General features: G+C 55.8%; 2 protein-coding genes across 5 annotated transcripts in view; both read left to right on the top strand.

Annotated features, from left to right (window-relative positions):
• Positions 1-19,572, top strand: part of SH3BP4 (SH3 domain binding protein 4) — a 48,716-nt gene that overhangs the window by 9,993 nt on the left and 19,151 nt on the right. The gene's annotated exons all lie outside the window — the stretch shown is intronic.
• On the top strand, positions 1,531-19,552 carry LOC117801164. Its single transcript, XM_034655447.1, has 2 exons — positions 1,531-13,672; positions 19,508-19,552. The coding sequence occupies exon 1, from the start codon at positions 4,861-4,863 to the stop codon at positions 5,791-5,793; it is 933 nt and encodes a 310-aa protein (XP_034511338.1). The 5' UTR covers positions 1,531-4,860; the 3' UTR covers positions 5,794-13,672; positions 19,508-19,552.

Consider the following 19,572-nt stretch of genomic DNA (forward strand, 5'->3'; position numbering starts at 1 on the left):
CCAGGACGGGGGACCAAACCCTGCGTGCACCCCGTTTTTGTAAAGAAGGTTTTATTGGAAGCAGCCATGCCTGCTTGTTCGGTGTCTGGCTCTGTTGGCCTCTCAGAGGCGGAGCTGAGCGGGGGCAGTAGATAGAGGCCCACGGAGCCTGAAAAGCTCACCATCTGGCCCTTTACAGCGGTGCCGGCTTGGGGACATGATACAGTGTCTGGAGACGCTGCCGGGGTCACAGCTGGGCTTGGGGCTGCTCCTGGCATCTAGCAGGTAGAGGCTGGGGTGCTGCCAGCCATTCCACCAGGCACAGAGCAGCCCCACAGCAAACCATGACCCAGCCCCCAATGGCAGTAGCGAGGCTGAGAAACACTGCTTTCCAGAAACAGTTCTCTGTTCCAGCTAGAGAACCGACTGGCTGGGGGGAGGAGGAATCTAGGATGGGTGATTTCTGGGCGGTGCCCTTTGCCAGGATGGGGATGCAGGGGTGCATCCCATGTGAGAGACATGAATTTGAGCACCCCGTCACAAGGGGGCAGCCAGCCGCCCTAAGGAGAATGCCCCAAGCGACAAGAGCAGAAGGCCAGGGACAGACAGTGGGGACATTGGACACTCTGGACAGGCCGAGGAGGAGATATCTGTGAAGGGGGGCGGGAGGACCAGCATGCGGGGCTGGGGAGACCCTGTCAAGACACACCCTCGAAGGCCAGCCCAGAGGGAATGGAGAAAGCAGTCACGCGTGTGGGAGGCCAGTGCATCAGTGGTTAGAAAGCTGCCAGATGAGACACGCAGGGAAGCACCCTTAGGCCTGGGGCTCTGTGTGGCCTCATGCCAACCCCAGTGAGAACAGCGAGGAGCCCGGGGCGGGGTGAGGGCTGCATGAGGGTTTTCAAGCTGAGAGGAGGGAGGCCCGTTTCCAGCCCCGTCCCCCGACGCCAGCCAGCATGGAGCCCTGACATGGGGCCAGCGATCCCGTAGGAGAGGAGGCCCGGTGCTGCACGGGGCTCTGGGATAGTGGACGGCACAGCCTCCCTGCAGAGGACAGCGGGGGCCGGGGAAGAGTCGGCACCAAGCATCAGCTGGATGTCTGGGCACGAACCATGACAGACGAAGCCGAGGACAGAGACGTTCCTGGCGGTGCCCTTTCTGCTCGGGAGTGGTTTCTTTTGTCCCCTGGCCCTTTCTGAGCCTCTGTATGGAATAATCACCCTCAGGTACTTTTCATTTTTAGTTGGAAGCAAAAGAAAAGCTGCTCCCAGGTGCTCTCGGCTCCTGGTCACCTGCTCCCCATCCCAGCACCTCTCCTCGTGTCCCCATCAGAACTGCTGGGAGGGGCGCCTGGGTGGCTCAGTCGTTAAGCGTCTGCCTTCGGCTCAGGGCGTGATCCCGGCGTTCTGGGATCGAGCCACATCAGGCTCCTCTGCTGTGAGCCTGCTTCTTTCCTCTCCCACTCCCCCTGCTTGTGTTCCCTCTCTCACTGGCTGTCTCTCTCTGTCAAATAAAATCTTTTAAAAAAAAAAAAAAAGAACTGCTGGGAAAACAAGCCGTGGTTTACCGAAGGGGCATGGACCTGGCTTCCAGAGCCTCTGGTGGGTTCTCTCCTGTAGGAGACTGTCAGGTCCGTTGAAGTCCATTTCGTCTGTGCCTGGTGCAGACTTGAAACAGAGGCTGTATGGAGAGACACAGGATTCACACGAGTTTGCTAATGTATGCTTGGATTTTTTTTTTTTAAGGAAAAATATTTTTTTTTAAAAATGGAAGCAACCATCTGACCATTCTTTTAGCTGTACCAAAGCAGCAGGACATTGGGGATCCTGCTCTGGTCTCCAGGAGCTGGGCTGCTCTTTGCCCATGGGGCAGGTGGAGAGACAGCTTATGTTCTTGGAATTGTCTAGAAATGAGCTGATCCCTCTGGTCCTGGTGCTGGGCTCATGCCGGCCTCCGCAGGAGGTCATGCAGGCACACGCTGCAGGCCCTGCCTCTCGGGAGCTGGGAGACCTTGGCCCAGGTGTTTAGCTTCTCCAAACCTCGGATTCTCAACTGCACGGTGGAGGCAGTAATCGTCTGTCTCAGGAAACGACACAGAAAGCACCTAGAACGTGTCTGACGCACACGCAGCGTCCAACAGATGTGCGGGCTAGTTTCTCAGGGCTGTGGAGCAGTGGCTGCATGGCTTAAACAACAGAAATTCATTCTCCCAGCCTGGAGGTTGCAGGACCACGTTTCCTGTGGAAGAGCCCATCCTCGCCCCTTCCTGCTGTCTGGCAGTTTCTCTGTGGTCTCGCCGATGGTTGGCCAGGGGCTGCGTCTCCAGTCTGTCTCCGTCTTCACGTGGCCAGCAGCTGTCCTCCGTGTGTGTCTGGGTCTGGACTTCCAGTTCTCTCATGGGGGCACCTGTGATTGGATCTAGGGCCCACCCAAAGCCAGAATAACTGTTTTAACTTGATCACATCTGCAAAGGCCCTGTTTCCCGTGGTTAAGTTCATGGACACTGGGGAGTCAGGATTTAATGTATCTTTTGGGGGGAAGGCCATTCAGCTGGTGGCGGCGGGCGTGGTGATGTGCGTTACCTGTGTTACGGCTTCTGTTGTAGCTCACGTCCTTGTCGTCACCGTCTCTGTGACCGGCTCCGAGCAGGAAAGGTCTTCTTTCTGCTGTGTTCTTGCCCCAGCTGCCCTGAAACGTGGCAGATGCTCTGTACCTACGTGGTTGGCTTAAGTTAAGGAAGACCTTCCCCCCCCATAACCTTTATTGTTTTCAGAACAGCATTCTGCGCTAGACAGACATAGGAAGGCTGTGAATGTAAGAAGTCTTGGCTTTGGAGAAGCAGCTGCGTTCCCGAACAGTGAGGCTGGGACCACCCATAGTCCTTTGCTGGTCTGGGTACTTACTGAGTGATCGTTGCTGTGTGCAGAGCCCTGCGGGGGCCGCTAAAGGACACCGTCCTTGCTGACCCAGGGGGACAGCCTGGCTAGAGAGGCACACAATTAAATATAGCCACAGTCAAGTGATGAGGTCCTATTGTAGTGGAGCCCGGGGCGCCAGGGCTGGTGACCGCGGATGTGGCATCGACTCAGAGAGACGCCTCCTGGTTTAAAGAGCCCGGACATCCCGTGGCAGCTTCCCTTGGGCCCTAGGATGGGCTTGCAGAGCACTGGCAGCGGCTCCAAGCACCACCCTCAGGGACAGCTGGCCAAAGGAGACGGCGAGGATGGTGGGTGGGACGGGAATGTTCCTTGGCCCCTGCAGACAGGTCCCACGGTGTACTGCTGGCATCACAGCACAGCTCAGGGACTGAGGACCGGGGTGGATGACCTGGTTTGCCAGACAGGCGGTCGTCAGAATGGGCCCTGTTAGCCAGGTTGGAAGGGTGCGGGTTAGGAGCAGGCTCCGTAAAGTTCTTTTCAGGGGAGCTGAGGGAGAAACCAGAGTTAACCTGTCAAGTGTCGCCTTTTACTGTATCCTCAAACACGTGTGTCTTACATAAAGAAAGCTCCGAGATGGGTTTACTCCTCTTGCATCTGAGTGGGGCGTGAGTCATTTCACTAGGAAAGTGGGTTCTTGCTTTTACTCCAAGCGACCCCTGTGCACACGAGGCCTGGCCTAATCCAGGCTACACACGGATTTCCTCTGTCACTGGCCCGGCCTGCTGGACGCAGGTGCCCACGAGGCTGCTCGGACAGGAGCCAACCTGAGGTCCCCTCTCTCACCGTTTCCTCCATGTACAAGGCGCACTAGTGTCCCTCAAAAGGCGTGTCCACCAGGAACCTCAAAATGTGAACTTGTTGGAAATCGGGTCTTTGTAGAGGTGGTCCGATCCGTTAAGAGGAGGTCATGCGGGAGTCAGGTGAGCCCTAACCCCATGTGCGGTGGCCTTAGAAGGGAGCCGTGGGAAGACAGGGAAGAAGGCCGCGTGGTTGCTGCAGCAGATGCAGAACAGCCAGAGGAGAGACAAGGCTTGCCCGTGACTCCACAGGTGGGAGGGGAGGCCTGGGACAGATACGGACTCTTCTCTAGAGCTTTTGAGAGCACGTGGCCCCGTGACACCTTGCTTTCAGACTCCCAGCATCCAGAACCGGCAGAGAGCAGTTCCTTTGTTTTAAGTCACCCTTAGTGTGGTAATTTGTTCCAGACGCATCCACTGTGTCCCAGCCTCACTGAGCCCGGGGCGCCTCCAGGAGGCATGGGACAGCTGGGCAGTGGGGCTCAGGGAGTGGCCTGTGGGGGGATGTGGGGTATGCCCAGCGCTGGCCAGATAAACCTTTGCAGTAGGAAGCCTTCACCCCTCAACCTTGACTGAGGAGAGCCCGTCACCCGCTTCCCTTGGTGAATGTGGGCAGGTCGGGGCCAGGCTCAGGGTATCAGCCGCAGGTGACTCCAGGTGATACCAGAGGGTTCTGTCTAAGCAGAGGAACTCTCCTGGCATTGGAGATGCCAGGGGAGATGTAGCTCCCCCTGAAAGAGCCCCAGGCTGGGCCCTGGAGCCCTGGGTTCTCCACCCCGCTTTGCGTGATCCATTAGCCCTCTGACCTTGGGCAGAAGCTCCATGTTCCTGCTGGGTTGCTTCATTACGCACTGAGAGAGGCCTGCTGTTGTTACTGTACTTACACGTGTTGTGCATAGGTCCTAAGTGCGTGAGTTTGGACACACGCTGCGACCTGCGTCATCCGCTCCCATCAAGCTGTATTCCCATCACCGGAGAGCCTTCTCGGGCCCCTGCCCTGCCAATCCTGCCTCCTCCCCTTAACCCCTGTTCTGGTTTCTAGAGGTCCCTTCCAGCTGTTCTCGCACGTCACGTGATGTGTGCTCTCTCGTGTTTGGCATTGTGTTTGCCACCATGCCTGTGGGGTTTCTCTGGGTTGTGCGCGGATGAGCGTTTCCTGTCACTGGTGCCTTGGATGTCCCACCATCGGTTCTGTGCATTCTCCTGTTGGCGGACACAAGGCCAGTTTGGGGCTATTAGGAATAAAACCAATGCAGACATCCTTCTACATGGGCAGACCCTTCCTTTTCTCTTGGGCTTGCGTGTCTGGCGGTGGAATTGCTGGGTCTGGCGCGTTTGAAGTGTTCCAGCGTGGTGGGTCTGTTCACTCTTCCGGCAGGCGGCTCTTCCGTGGTTCCTCGTCTGGGTGGGAGTGGGCGGCACCAGGCTGGGACAGCAGGTGGGCAGTGGGTGGGACCCAGCTCCTCCTGCAGACCCGTTCCCGTGCCCCCTTTCCGCCTTCGAGTAGAGCTGCTTCGGATTGGCCTCGCCGTTGCTTGGGGTTTCTGCAAATACCTGAAGAGTGTGTTCACCTTCTAAAAATCAAACGCCATGTGCTGTGGGGTCCTCTGGGCCTCCTGACACCCCGTTTCCCCAGTGTCGACTGTGTGTGTATACTGTCTGGTTCAGGTCAGACTCACACCCAGGGAGGTTTGGCTCGCTCTCTTCTGCAGGTAGGTGGCAAGGCTTACCTGCGCACGGCAATGACCACCGCAGGAGACGGTCCCCGGGTTCTGAGGCCGCACGGGCTGCTCTGCTGGGGCCACTGTGTCCCTTCGCTCCTAGAATGTACCTTGATCTTCTCAAGGTCAAAGTGGTCTTTAAGACAGAGTTGCCCGTTGATTAGCAGAGCTCACATCACCTGGGCATTCGGGGTCTTCAGCCTGTGGGGGACCAGTCATTTCAAGAATCCTTCTGTGTGTGCCTTGTGCACGACTGCGAAAGAGCTTCACCTCCAAGAGTTTAGTGTGGTGGGTGTGCTGACTCGGGGCCGGTGTGTAACACCCAGAAAGTGCTGCTGCTTTTGGGTGCCTTCGTGATGGGGGTTCAAGGGGGGGGTCACTGACAGCAGAGCCATTTACGGAGCATCAGTTGAAGGGTTTGGCCAGCAGAGGCAGGGAGAACCTTCCAAGCAAGGGAGACAGCACGCCCAGCTGAGTGTCAGAGGGTAGACTGAGGCAGTCAGTGTGAGACATGAGGACTGTCACAGTTGAGAGGCCGGTGGGGGTGGTGGGGATGAGGATGGTCTCTTGGGGGTTGAACTAATGAGGATTTTTTCCCAGTAATGAGGTTACGTAGATGGGGGTTTAGAGGTCATGGGAGAAGGGCCAGGTCCTTACAGGTAGCGTTTGCTTGGGCCTCGAGGAGGCCAGGCGGGGTCCCGCCGTGTGCAGTCGAGCTGGGGGAATGGGATCTGGGGTCTACATAGAGGAACTACTGCGATGCTTTGGCGGGTGGGTGCTCGGTCCAGGCTGTGTGGCGATTACCTGTCCTGTCTGTGCGTCAGGGTTACGTGAGAGCCGCGACACTTATCTGGATTGGCACGTGTCGCTGCAAAGCCTCCACAGTGCTTGTCAGCAGCAACCCGGGTCGAGAAGCCCTTTGGACCACAGGCGTGTGGGCTTGGCATGAGGCTCCTGGCTTCTCATGGGGAGACGCCAGGGGTGCTGCTGAACGGGTGTGATCTTGTCCAGGATGCTAATGGGCCGGGACCGGGGACCCCGAGCGAGGGGAGCTGGCGCTTGGCACGTATTAGCGGAGTTTCTCCACACCTGGAGGAGGTGGGCAGTGTTATCCGTTTCACAGACAGGAACTGGCGGCACTTGCCCAAACTGGGCAGTTTCACGCTTGGAGCAGGGATGCCACTGATTAAAGGGGAGGGCATCCAAGGTGAGAAAGGGGTGACTTCGGACCAGTAGGGCCCATGACTTTGAATAAACGATGACATCTCCAAGAGGAAATGCAGAGAGTTCGTGGTTCGTGGAGACCATGAATTCGAGTCCCTGGCTCAGAGCCGTCTGGGGCCACCAGTGCTGTGCCCACTCATTCTCATTCTCCAGGGAAGGCCGTGAGGAACGATAGTCATTGTGTGCCCACTGTGTGCTCATGTGGCAGGGCAGGTGTACGGACCTCCTGCAGGTGACAGAGGCTCAGAGAGGGTAAGTAACTTGGCCAGGAGCGCACAGCTAGAGCTGGCGTGTACACACTCGGATCGACCCTGGAGCCCCGTGTTTCCTCCTTTGTGCCATGCCGTCTCTGCAGTTCATGCCCACTGTGGTCTGAGGGTGAGGAGGAGGATGACATGGGTGATGATTTAATAGTTTCCCCAGCACCAGGAGGAGACCACAGCCGGCGACAGAAGACCAGGCAGGGACTCAGCAGGGCTTGCGCAAGCCGGCCGTGGGGCTGGAGGCCGGGGGCTCAGCGTGCACGCTGTGGTCTTGTTCTGAGAGAGAGGGTGGGAAAGGGCCTGCTTATCTCCCAGGCTGCAGGGAGTGGGGGCCTCCAGGGAGAAGGCAAGGGCAGATCAACTCACCAGAACAGCAGAGGCCCCAGAACAGCCTTTTCTTCCCTGGTCTTTTTCCAGAATTACTTTCTCTTGATGCGTCAATAATGGTGAGATCCAGGTTGGGGCAGAAGACGTTCAAACCCTCAATGCCGATTCACAGGAGCTGCCTGGCCTGCACGGTGTGGCTTCCGGGCCTCTGCCCTCCCCGCTTGCTCATGCGTGTGGCTGCCAGGCCTTCTCCTTCCTGGGCCACAGGCCCCGGGTCATCTTCACTACTGTCCAGCATGAGCTGGGCTCTCCTGCCCCGTCCGGCTCTGTTGTGTCTGGGGAGCACCAGTGGCTCCCGCTGCCTTATCTCTCACCCTCAGCTGCTGTTCTACGCCGCTTCTAGCAGCTGCTGGAAATTTCTCTTGGGGGTTTTGCCTCTGTGTTTGGTTTCAGTGCTGAGAGTCCCCAGGGTGTTGATTTGTATTCTGTATGTTGGACTGCACCAGACTGACCGGACCCACCAGAAGGCACTTGACACGGGCCACCAGCTCCGGGGTGGTGCCCTGGAGGGAGGGCTCCCCTGACCTTGTGAGGGGCCGCCATCCCACTCCGCCCTGCTATTTCTTCCTCGCCTCCTGTTTTCCAGTGGTCCAAGCGCGTTCTTGGTTAACCACGATGGCCAGGCACCTCCATCGTCTTAGTGCAAGCAGCTTGTTGTAAAGCCCCAATTACTTGGTTGCTACTAAGAAATGACTTTGCAAGTCCCCTGGGGTGACTTGGCAAGAATTTTACAATAACATTTAGGTTGTAGAAATCTAGTTACCCGTTGCCTGCCAACATCAGATGTCTTCAGGAATGTTCGGTGAGTGGTCATCAAGGATGGCCTGGTAGTTTGGGATCCTAGGATGGAATGTTCTGGAAGTGTGGAGGCAAGGTGACATTTTTCAGTAGGGTCCGTAACTCTCTGTTTTGGGAGCTTGACTTCTGTTTGTTTGTTGTCTGTCCAGTTTTATTAGATGTGACAGAGACACACGAAGAGAGAGAGGCTGGGGGTGTGTATCTCCCTGGGGCCACAAAGTACCACAGACCGAGCAGCTGAAAACAACAGAAATTCACTCTCACGGTTCTGGAGGCCAGAAGTCCGAGATCTTGGTGCCCGCAGGGCTGGTTCCCTCTGAGGCTGTGAGGGAAAAGGTTCTGGGCCTCTCTCCTTGGCGTGTGGACAGCCCCCTTCTCCCTGTGTCCTCACATGGTCTCCCCTCTGTGCCCAGATTTCCCCTTTTTATAAGGACCCCATTCGTAGTGGACAAGGGCCCACCTTCATCCCTTCATCCGAACGTGATCGTCCACAAAGGTCCTGTTTCCATATCAGGTCCTATTTGCAGGCATCTCGCAGGGGCGGGTATGCAGGTCAAGCTCTTCCAGAGGGTGTTAGAAAAATGGGAACGTAGATGGTCCACAGTGTCCTCCCCTCCCTGGCCTGGTGGGTGCATTTAGGTTTTCACCAAAAGACATTTGTTCCTGTGCATGACCTGCTGTGTTATCCAAAACCCCGACTCGCGGTTGGGCCTGAGGTGGGTCCTGCAGTGGAAATAAGGTGCAATGAGTACTGTCAAACCTTCACTCCATGGAACCTGGTTCTATCAATGGCAGTAAAGTTCACGAAGCGATTAGTGGCTTACGGAGAAATTATACTGGCTCATTTAGTAATTCACCTTACGTGCAGTCCTCTGCCGTGGCAAAATCGCAGCGTTCCGGACCACCGTGGTGCAGGTAGGAAGCAGTGAGGCCAGGTTAAAAAAAAAAAGGATGTGTTTCACACGGACTCAGAGCACTTGCTGATGGAAAGTACAAGGCTTGTGTGGGCACTGGGTCATGATAACAGCATCACTTCTTGCCTCTGTGGGTCGTTTACTGTGCCCCAGGTCCTGTGCACTGTGTACAGGCACTGTCTGGTGTGTGAGCTTTCCACACTGTTCTCCCTTCCTCTTGTGGGTGGGGACAGTCGGGCACAGAGAGGTCAGGGTGAGGGTAGCTGCATTGGTGAGTGGTTAGATGGGGCCTTCCTGAAGCAGCGAGCAAGACTTGAGTGGCAAAAGCTGTCAGCAAAGTGAGGTTTGTGGGGACAGAGCTTGCCTGCCAGAGGGAACTCTCAGTGCAAGGGTCTTGGGGCAGAAATGAGTTACACTTGGGAAATGAATGTACCAAGAAGGAATGGAGGTCATGGAGGGCTGGGTGGGGCCAGATCATTCAGTCCCCATAAGGAGGCTAGATTTCATGGAGTCCCAGTAGGTCAGATAGATTTATCCTAAGTGCAGGGAGATGCTGCTGGAGAGACCTAGTCTGTGAAGAGGCCCCCAGCTGTTCAAGGGAGCGTGGCTTAGCTGTGTGCGTTTGGGGGTGGGGGGCTGAAGGGAATGGGATGTGGGAGACTAGGTGGGAGGCGGCGGCTGTAGTGAGTCCAGGGGAGAGGTAAAGCGCCCAGGTAGAAGCAGCTAATAGAAGGGGTCAGATCAACTCACTTTAGAGGCAGAATTGCCTGGATTTGAGGGCAGAGTTGACTCTTTGTGACAGAGAATGTGTGGTCCCCAAAGTTCAATTTATTCTCTGTTCCTTTACAGAAAGACTTTGCCAGTCTTTGATCTGCACTGCCCTGGGACTCATTTTTAAATAAATGAGCCCTACCATGTTCCTGGAAGAAAAGAATAAAATATATAAAGGTGTCACTTCTTACCAATGCCGTGCCAGCAGAATCCCAGTGGGGTTCCCTTTGTGAGGGAATGACAAGGTGGGAAGACATCGTATTATTTTAAAGTTCATTTGGAAGGAAAAAATGGGTAAAAATAGCTGATAAGAGACTTTGAAATAGAGAAGTGCTAGTCCTTCCAGGTAACCAGATGTAATCAGACTAGCATGGTGCATCAGGCCGATGTGGTTCTAAAAATATGCAGGCTAGTGACACGGAATAAACGAGATTCAAACCCTCATGTCCGCACACGTTCAGAACGCATTGAGATGACATCACGTCAGGAGGGGATGAATTGTTCGGGACCTGTGATTGCTTAGCCATTTGGTAATGAATTTCGTAAAGTTCCTCACTGAGCAGCAAAATAAATTTTGTACGTTAATGTCAGCAGACAGACTTTTTTTTAAATAAAAGAAAACAGATGTGAATATTTATCAGATTTTTCATGAAGATAGGCCTCTGTGTTTCAAGGCAAAATCACAAAGGAAAGATTGATACAGCTGCATAATTGAGACTCGATCAAGGTAGCAAATGCGTCTGAGCACGTGCGAGCGACAGAGTGGGGAAGATACTTGCCGCGGAGATGATGAAATGTTAGCCTCTCATTGAACAAAGGATACAAAATAATACTCCTAAAACAGGAAGTCAGAAGGAGGAGTTTTGAGAAATTTCTGACTGTCACGGTCCCAGGAATATGCATGTGAACTTCGGTATTCCGTTCCGTCCTTGTCCTATTTAGCCAGGCTTTTCTTGATCTGCCGGCGGGGTGGGCGGGGGGATGGGCACCCACCGCTGCCCAGAGTCTGCATGGCTACAACTTTCCAGGAAAGTGTTTGGCAATGCTTCGTACTCTGCTAGAAAGTCGTCCTAAGAGGGTAATCCACGATGCGCAGGAAGATATGTTATAAAGATGTCACTGCACGGGCCGTTCGTAGCAGCCACAGTCGGGCTCCTGCCCGCAGCAGCAGGGGCGGGCTGTTCTCGGCTGCTGGCCCGCTCAGAGCTGGCCCGTTCCTGAAGCTGTGTTGACTTGGCCGTCTCACGCCCCTATCCATCAGGCGGCCCATGTTTGTTGGTTTGGCGCGGCTCGGAGGCCATCAGGAATGAGCTGGACCAGTAGAGTAGGGCTGGCGTCCACGTGCCTTTGGGGCTGCTTTCCAGCTGTGCTGTTTGGGGGGGCTTGGCCCCGCTCTCCGGCCGTGCAGTCGTGCAAACACCATCACTCATCCCCACCACCCTTTTGGTGTCCGCGGCTGCTGCCGTGTCTTCAGGGTATGAAATTCCTGTCTTGAACTCAAGCCTCGGGCCTGGCATCTGTGTGTCATTAGCGAGCGCGGTCAGTCGGATCGGCCCAGCACGAAACCCTGGAAGCTGCTGCCCGTCTCTTCCTTGTGTGAATCTGGCATTTTAATCTGAGTCTCAGGAGTAAACCTCGGGGGCACAGCCCTCTCACTAAAACCAAATAAGCCTCAGTTTGCTCATCTGTAAAATGAGTGACACTGCCCAGGTGTTTGTGTCCCAGAGCGGTATCTAAGATGAACTTTTTTTTTTAAAGATTTTATTTCTTTGAGAGAGAACGAGCGGAGGTGGGGAGAGGGAGAAGCAGGTTCCCCACTGAGCAGGGAGCCCAATGCGGGGCTCGATCCCAGGACCCCGAGGTCATGCCCTGAGCCGAAGGCAGACACTTCACCGACTGAGCTACCCAGACGCCCCTAACATGAACTTTCACAAAGCTTTTTCAAGTTAATGTATACTAGAGAAGACACCAGTGTATCTGAGGGAGATCTTTTTAAAGGATGGATGGGCTTCCTTTTTAAAGCAATAGAGAGCTGCCTTCTTTAAATAACTTCCTTAAATAAACTTCAGTTATAAAAAGTGTGTTGCTCTAAAGAGAAGTATCCATTTGATTTTTATTTTTTTAAGAAGACAATGAATCAATGACCATCATTTATACATCACACCCCCAGAGTGCTGGTGTTTTGCCGTTTTGATGAGTGTGTCGGACGGGAGTCTTGCCCCCTGACCAGCAGCCCCAGTCCAGTGAGTGGGTCTTTCTTCTCATTGCTGTTAGCATGTTTCAGAGATCATCACATTCGTTCCTCCTGGTCACTAGCTGGGGACCAGGGTTGGGAAGTATCTCTCATCTGGGCTGGTCACAAGACCCCCCCCCCCCACAGCCTATCTGCCGCCCGTCCTGTCACACGGCGGGCTGGCCTTCCCATGTGACTCTGGGGGGGGCAGACCGCAAACCACCAGACCTCCTGAACACCACGCTGGGGGAGCACTCAACGTGCCACACGTGGGTTACTCTTTGAACTGTCAGCAGCAACAGGGTCACGGGACAGACCAGACGTGGCCATCAGAGTGTACATGGTGTGACGGGCAAACCGAGAGGTCTGTGGGCTTCGGGTCTCAATGCTCCCCAGGAAGACATGGTGGAACCCACCTCGTTCCCCTCGTGCTGTCGGTGTCACGTATGTTCCCGACAGCTGCACGATCAGCAGTAGAGGGAAGGCACCGGGTCCTCCATCCTCTGTGCCTTGGGTGGCCCCCGGTGCAGAGTGGGGCTCAAGAATGGGTTGGCTGAGACATTTGTCCGTTCAGCAGCTGGCATCAGACACAACATGGGCCAAGCACTGTATAGCGCTGGGGAATTAGAGAAGCCACGCATCCAGCTCTCAAGGAAACGAGTGTGGTTGTTAGGGAACAAATCCCGCGCATCCTAACAGCTGTGGCGCTCAGGACCAAAGCGACGAGCACCCAGAGTAGACAGTGGGGGAGGCCCTGCAGAGCCCAGAATGGAGATGGATTTCCATTGGCAAAGCCGCTGTTGGACGGGGGTCCCTCTCCGATGGGCAGGTTTCAATGGAGGAGAAAGTAGGAGCCCTGTTGGGTCTTCAGAGACGGGGTTGGGGGAGAAGCCGGCAGAACCCGGAGCTGGCTGGGAGGGGTCTTGGAGCCAGAGGAAGGAACAGCCGCTGGGTTTGGCGAGAGCACGGGAAGGACAGGGCGGTGTGGTGCAGATATGGTCGGCAGGTAAGTGGAGGGTCTGGAAGGATGAGCTGGGGGGTTCGTTGTCTCCTACAGACTGTGGAGAGAAGAGCCGGGACTGTGGATTTTACCCAAGGAACCGGTGGGATGGATCCGGCAGGTCACTGGCCGGAGGAAGCCCGGCCCGGTGACGCTGCCCGGTCTCTTTGTCACTGACTGGTGAAACAGCGCGCAGTGTTGTCGGCCCCCCGGCCTACTCCTCGGATGACAGAAACAGCAAGTCAGAAGTGCAGACGTGCCTGGGGCCCTGAGGGGTGGCCCCTGAGCTACGGAGGATCAGTAAGGGCTTGAGCGCGGCATGTCCCCAGCCCAGTGCCCGGCGCGCAGAACCTTCGCTGTCCAAGCTTTAGGCTCGCAGTGTTGTCTCTGCACGGCTTCCCTGAACACATCTGCTCTACGTTTCCTTCTGCTGAGCACACGGCCTTGTCCCTAGAGGCTGAACCCAGTGGGTCTTCATGGAGGCGACGGGGCCCCTGCCAGGGAGATGCCCACGTTTCTCGGACGGACTCAGGACTGGGGTGTGTGATGCTCACAGCTGGCCTGCTGGGGGGGGGCTCTGAGTGGCAGCAGGCTGCTGCCCTAAACGAAACTCAGTTATTGAACTTGAAGCACACTCTGGACACTGGTAAGTGAAGCTAGTACCCCGGGGTCCCCTCCAGGGGAGCCATGCTCTTTGCACCCCCAGAAGGAGGCAGCCCTCCTTGGAGGCCGCAGGGCAGCATTTTCATCTCGTGCTGCAGGTGCCCACGGCAGGCAGGGTTCTGGAGAGGAGACTGATGTAGGAAGCCTCCCGCCACCGTGGTGTGGAAGCTTGGGTTTCGCTGGGCCGGGCTGGTCCTCTCTCGTAACTGGAGCCCGGGCCGTCCCTGACCACAGAGGGAGACCTGGAAAGGGGACACCAGTCACGTGTTGGCTTTCCACTTGGGCTATTGCCCAGACCATTCGGGTCAAGGGTCAAGATGCAGAGAGCCGAGGAGCTGGTTTGCAGGCTGAGGGATCGGCTGCCGTTGGCTTCAGAGGGAAGAGGCGCTGGAGACGTTTGCAGACAGACAGACAGAATCTCTGCCTTGGCCTCGCTGGGTCACTGCTAGCCCCCACTTACGGTGTCCTCAGCGTGACTGTGTGAGAGCTAGGAGTTCCCGCTGGCCCCCACAGGCCCCGCCCCTCAGGCTCACTGGCATGCTGGGGGGCTTCTCTGCAGCCGACCCGGGGGGTCAGGGGCCCAGGGTGTTGGGGCTCCAGGCAGCTGCTTACAAGGAGACAGGTCAGCCAGGGAGGGTGTCTTCGAATTATTTTGATTTTCCAGAGCTCGCTGTTGTTTAGTGAGTGAGCAAGGTGAGCAGACGGGATGGAGTTTCTGTCCACAGTCTGGTGGCTGAAAGCACCCAGAGCGGGTTGAAACTCATGCTTTCTTTTAACCCGGAGGAAATCTGATGCAATCAACACGATACTCTTACTCCAGAAATTAAAATCAAATGTGGGGATGAGTCATCTCAAATGAGGCTTGAACAGAACTCACCAGGGAGGAACCCAGAGTAGGCTGCGTGCCCTGTTCTTCCTGCACCTTCGGGTCGGGGCCCCCGGGGGACCCTGGGGGGTCACTGTGTACACCCAGGCCTTGAGTAAGGGGCCCCACAGATGTTCATGTTCCCGGATTATTCTTGGTGGCTTTGTATTTGGAAACATCTCGGGCGGGACGTTGGCAGGTCGGACGCCGCATGATCGTTCTGAGTCTGGAGTCCGAGGCGAGCAGCGAGTCGGCGCGGGTGGCTGGAGGCTTGTCTGTAGGTTTCCGAGTCTGCCACCAGAGTCTGTAAATAGTTCCGTGCGTGCACAACACTGTTGTCTGTTCAGAGGCCAGCCTCCTCGGTCCTGGGGAGGAGCCAGCAGCAGGCGCTTTTCTCCCCTCATGAATCAGCCTTTATACTAAAGCAAAGAAAAACTCATTAGTTGTGAGTCAGACACAAGTAAGCTTTAATGCTCCTTCCTGTCTTCCCAGACCTGACTTCTACCAAGAGGGGGCTGGAGGGTGGCTTCCCCGAGTGTAGGCATGGCGTGGGGAGGATGGGGCGTTGTGGGGGTGGAGTGGCTGCCCCCTACCCTTAAGAGAGCTCCGGAGGTTGTGGGCCAGCCACCCCGGGCACGGGTGCACACAGCTGCAGGCTGTCCTGGAGAAGTAACCCGCCCTAGTGGAGGGTGGCCGGACTTGGAGGTGCCACCCAGGGCACCCATCGGTGATTAGGAATGTGTAGTTTAGATTTCTAGAATAGGCTAGGATTCCTAAATTCACCCTGCCTTGTATAATCAAGTCACAAGGTTATCTGGGGGACACTAGACATTCACTGGGGATTTTGACTCTTTAAAAAAGGAGATTATCCCAGGGATACCTGTCAAAATATCTCTGAAGCCCTTATCTTTATTTTTAAAGATATTTTATGTATGTATGTATTTGTTTGTTTATAGCAAGAGCAGGGGGAGAGGCAAAGGGAGAGAGAGAGAGAGAATCTCAAGCAGACTCCACACTGAGCGAGGACCCCGACACGGGGCTCAATCCCACGACCTGAGATCGTGACCTGAGCTGAAATCAAGAGTCGGACACTTCATGGACTGTGCCATCCAGGCGCCCCGCCTTTGTCTTTATTAAAGTAGAATTCATTCATTCGTGGTCAGTCAGGTCTCACAGCAGAGGTCGGGGTGGAAGCAGAGCGAATCCTGTGGCCTCGTGGAGCTTACATTCTCTTGGAGAAGTTGGGCCGCACACGGGAAAGCACATAATATGTCCCATTGATAAGGACAGTAGGGAAAGAGGCTGGAGTTAGGGATGTTGCTGTGGCAGACGCCTGTCCCTGCTGATGACGTGACATTTGAGAAGGCCTGAATGAAGTGAAGGTTCAAGTCTGGTGAATATCTAGGCATGGGCCTCACCTGGGAGGCGACAGCAGGTGCAAAGGCCCTGAGGAAGAACAGAAGGGTCCACAGAGCTAGCGAGGACCCACAATATGGGGCCTTGAGGGCACTGTAAGCACACTAAGGACTAAGCTTTCGGAGGGTTTTGAACAGATCTTGACTTCTAAAAACATTCTGACTGCTAACTGAGGGGTAGGCTCCCGGAGGGCAGAGTTGGACACAGTGGACTTGGTGGAAAGGAGCTATTACTGTCTTGGTGGAGGTGAGGTCAGGTGGAGGTCACGTTCTGGCCGGGGTGTGCGTGGCCGGGGGGTATACATATGTTTGCGTGCACACCGCCCTCCACGGAGAGAGGGCGGGCTGCTGGGGACGGAGACTGGGCTTTTAGCTGGGTGAATGTGGCATTCAGCTGTGACTGAGTTGGTGAAGCGTGGAGGGGGCTTGGGGCAGCCCCCGAGCTGGGTTTGGACCTGGGAGGTTCAGGACAAACGCCCATCAGTCCTAAGGGGCCCTCAGTGAGCTGGGTCTGGGGTCCAGGGTTCACTTGTCAGCTGAGCAGGAACCCGGCCATGTCTCTTTGTGCTGCGAGGGGACCCAGCTGCTCGGGCATTTGACCCTCTGGCGGCTGCGAGCTTTTCCTTGTCAGCAGGAGACGCATACACCTCGTTCCTGACCCGTGCCTGAGAAGGCAGGTGATAAGTGTTCCCTGATACTGCTTTTCTGGGGCTTTTTGGTTGGATTGCAGGCGTTTTAAAACATGTATGTAAATAAGAAAATAAAATAATAAAGTCATAAATAATTTTTTTAAAATGGGGAAATGGGAGGAAATGAATAGGCAAGATTGTATAACGTACAGTAAATACAGTAACATGTAGCAGTCGTCTCATGTGCCATAAAATACGGTCTCGCACCTTCATGAACTCATTATAAAGCAAATCCGAGCATTGTGTCATTTCCCGCAGTAGGACCTTTCTGATACAGCAGGGGCTAATTCCAGGAGCCTGCACCTTGAGCCCCAGCGACTTGAACTTGAACTTGGAGCTTGAACTTGAACTTGGAGCTCGGGGACATTGCAGATCTGAGGCCAGCGCATGAGTCACCGGAGAAGCGTGCAGGCCTGTGGGCAGGAGGGTGGAGCGGGAAGGGTGGAGAGAGAGGACCGTTTTCCTGGAGGCGCAGGTGAGGGGCGTGTGTTCGGGGAGCAGGCGTGAAACAGCGCCGGGCACACTTGAGAGGCAGCAGGTCCGTGTGTGGTCACCGACTCACATGGGTGTGGAGGTGAGTGACAAGCCTGGAAGGGCAGGTGGAAACTGAGTCATGGAAGGCTCCGAATGCCGGGCAGGGAAGTCAGACTTTGCTGATTGAAAAGCAGCGGTGACACTGCAGAGTTTTGAGCGGGGCAGTGGCCTGACCTCGAAGGACAACTCTGAGAGCAAAGGGCTTCCTATGGAAGGGATGGTGGGAGGAATCAGGGACCCCGTGGCCTCTAGCAGTGAAGGCCGGTGCCCTGTGGGTTTGGAAAGAAGTGGTTAGCAAGGAGGTGGAGCACGGAGCGTTTTGCTGGCCGCCGCCTCCTGGGCAGGTTACTCCCGAGATCTCTGCACGCGGGGCTCCGGAGCGGGCGGAGGTGCAGAGCTGCTCTGCGAACCCTCACGCCGATGGTATCTGGTCAGGGAAGGTTCCAGGTTCCAGGGGGAGAGAGTCTGCCAGGCTTGTACGGGGAGGGGCATGCTGGCTGCCCGATTTGTTGTAAAATAACACCCCCAAGGGGCAGGGGTGAGGGGCAGGCCTTGTCCAAGGACGGTCTCCCACTGCCCCTGAAGAAAGGTGGCCATTCTGGGCTTCACACAGGGCATTGAGCACCGCGGGACAAATGCCGCCGGTCCGTGGAAGAGGCGGCGTGAATGCACGCATTGATGCTCGGTGGGCACGCGATGCCTCTGGCTGCCGGTGATCACGTCGGAGCCGTGGCTCCGCTCCGGCTGATGAAGTGAGCTTGTCAGAGTGGTGCCGTTAGTGGCTCCTCTGTTCCTTGAATGGCACCCTCTGTCGGGGCCTCTTGTGTTTTTAAAAGGACTGCAGATCGCTTTATGTAACTGCTAACACACTCTTTGGCTCTCCACTGGCTTGGGGCAGAAACTATGTCCTCGTCCTCAGTGATCAGTCTCCAGAAATTCCAGTGGTGTCCTGTGATGCTTTCTCTGCCCACCCCTGAGGCCCTGCCTCACCCCCAAGCTACCTTCTGGGTCGTGATAGGGAATGCAAGAAACCCGTGATTGGGAATGCAAGAATCCCGCTAGTGGCGTGTTCATCTCTAGTCTTACCTGCCAACGTCCAGATTCTTCCAGCTGCTCGTTGGGAGGCCTTGTCGTGTTCTCTAGGTGCCTCAGGTGAGCTGCTGGCTCCCGCTGTCCCCGCCTGGATAAAATGAGCCCCATGGGACCCCACCAACGTGCCTTACAGGACTGTGAGGGAGGCGGGGCTCATCCAGGGGCCCCCGCCCATCGCCACGTGCACCTGCATCCTGCCCCCCACAATGGGCCTCGGCCAGGCAGCTAGTCCGGCGCTGTGGACCCTCGGTGTTACAGCACGGGGCTCCCCCAGCCGGCCTTGGGGTCCTCGGGGCTGTACCGGCGTGGGAGCGAAGGCATCGCTTTGCAGTCATGTCTCATGACAGTGCCCCTTTCGGCTTTTCTTTTAAACCCTCCCTGAGTGCTGGGCCAGCCCTGCTGTGTCTGCCCATTGCCCTTGAAGGGCATGGGGAATTCGCTGCTTTGAAACTGGCTCCTGCCCGTGGGCTGGTGAGGGTCTGCCCATAGCTAGTCATGTCACAGTCTCCAGAACCCCCCTTTGTGCCCTCTCTAGAAAGAAACAGGCCTTGGAGCGATGATTCTTGCGCTCCGTCCATAGAAACCCTCTGCTGGCCGAGGCCCTATACCATGGCTTCACCCGCACACGGTACCCAGGGATGACTTAGAGGCAGAAATGGCTGCATGTGTATTTTATGTAGGATTGTTGTCTGTTAGGGATCCAGGGAGGATTTCAAGGCAAGTGTGGGCAGGGAGCATTGCCCTCTGACCACGCCGAGCTCTCCTCTCCCGGGTGTGGGAGCTCAGCTGGGGCTGGACCGGTAATGGGACCAGCCACTGTCTGGGGAGACAGATTTTTTCTTCCCCGAACCCTGAAACTGGTTCTGTGGGCTGTACACATCCTGTTTGTCCTCCTCTTTCACAGTGGTGAGCAGTCTGGCCAGGTGCTGGAACAAATTTCCCAAGCCCCATCGTGCCCCAGGAAGAAGGGGTGCAGACAGCAGGCCAGGAGACACGGCCTGGCTCTGTGCAACAACAGAAGCGATGAGATGAGTGTAAGGGGCACAGAGAATCCAGGGAGCGAGCCCCACTCTGCTCTCTTGGGCCAGGACAAGCGACATGGGTCTGTCTTTATTGAAACAGCCTCTGGAAGAAAGAGGATTCTCGCTTCCTAAAAAATCACTATTCAACCCATGTTTCAGTTGCTCAAGGGAAATTCTCATGTTTTCTTCCCCCACTTTCAGGAAGAAGCACATTGCCAAGTTGACCCCATCGTGCAGCATGGTTGCCTGAGAAGAGCTTCAGCGAG

This window comes from Ailuropoda melanoleuca, chromosome 2 (assembly GCF_002007445.2).
Source record: "Ailuropoda melanoleuca isolate Jingjing chromosome 2, ASM200744v2, whole genome shotgun sequence".
Lineage (NCBI taxonomy): Eukaryota > Metazoa > Chordata > Mammalia > Carnivora > Ursidae > Ailuropoda > Ailuropoda melanoleuca.

Coding starts and splice junctions, on each gene's coding strand:
- LOC117801164 (XM_034655447.1), top strand. CDS start 4,861: ATGAGCGTTTCCTGTCACTGGTGCCTTGGATGTCCCACCATCGGTTCT.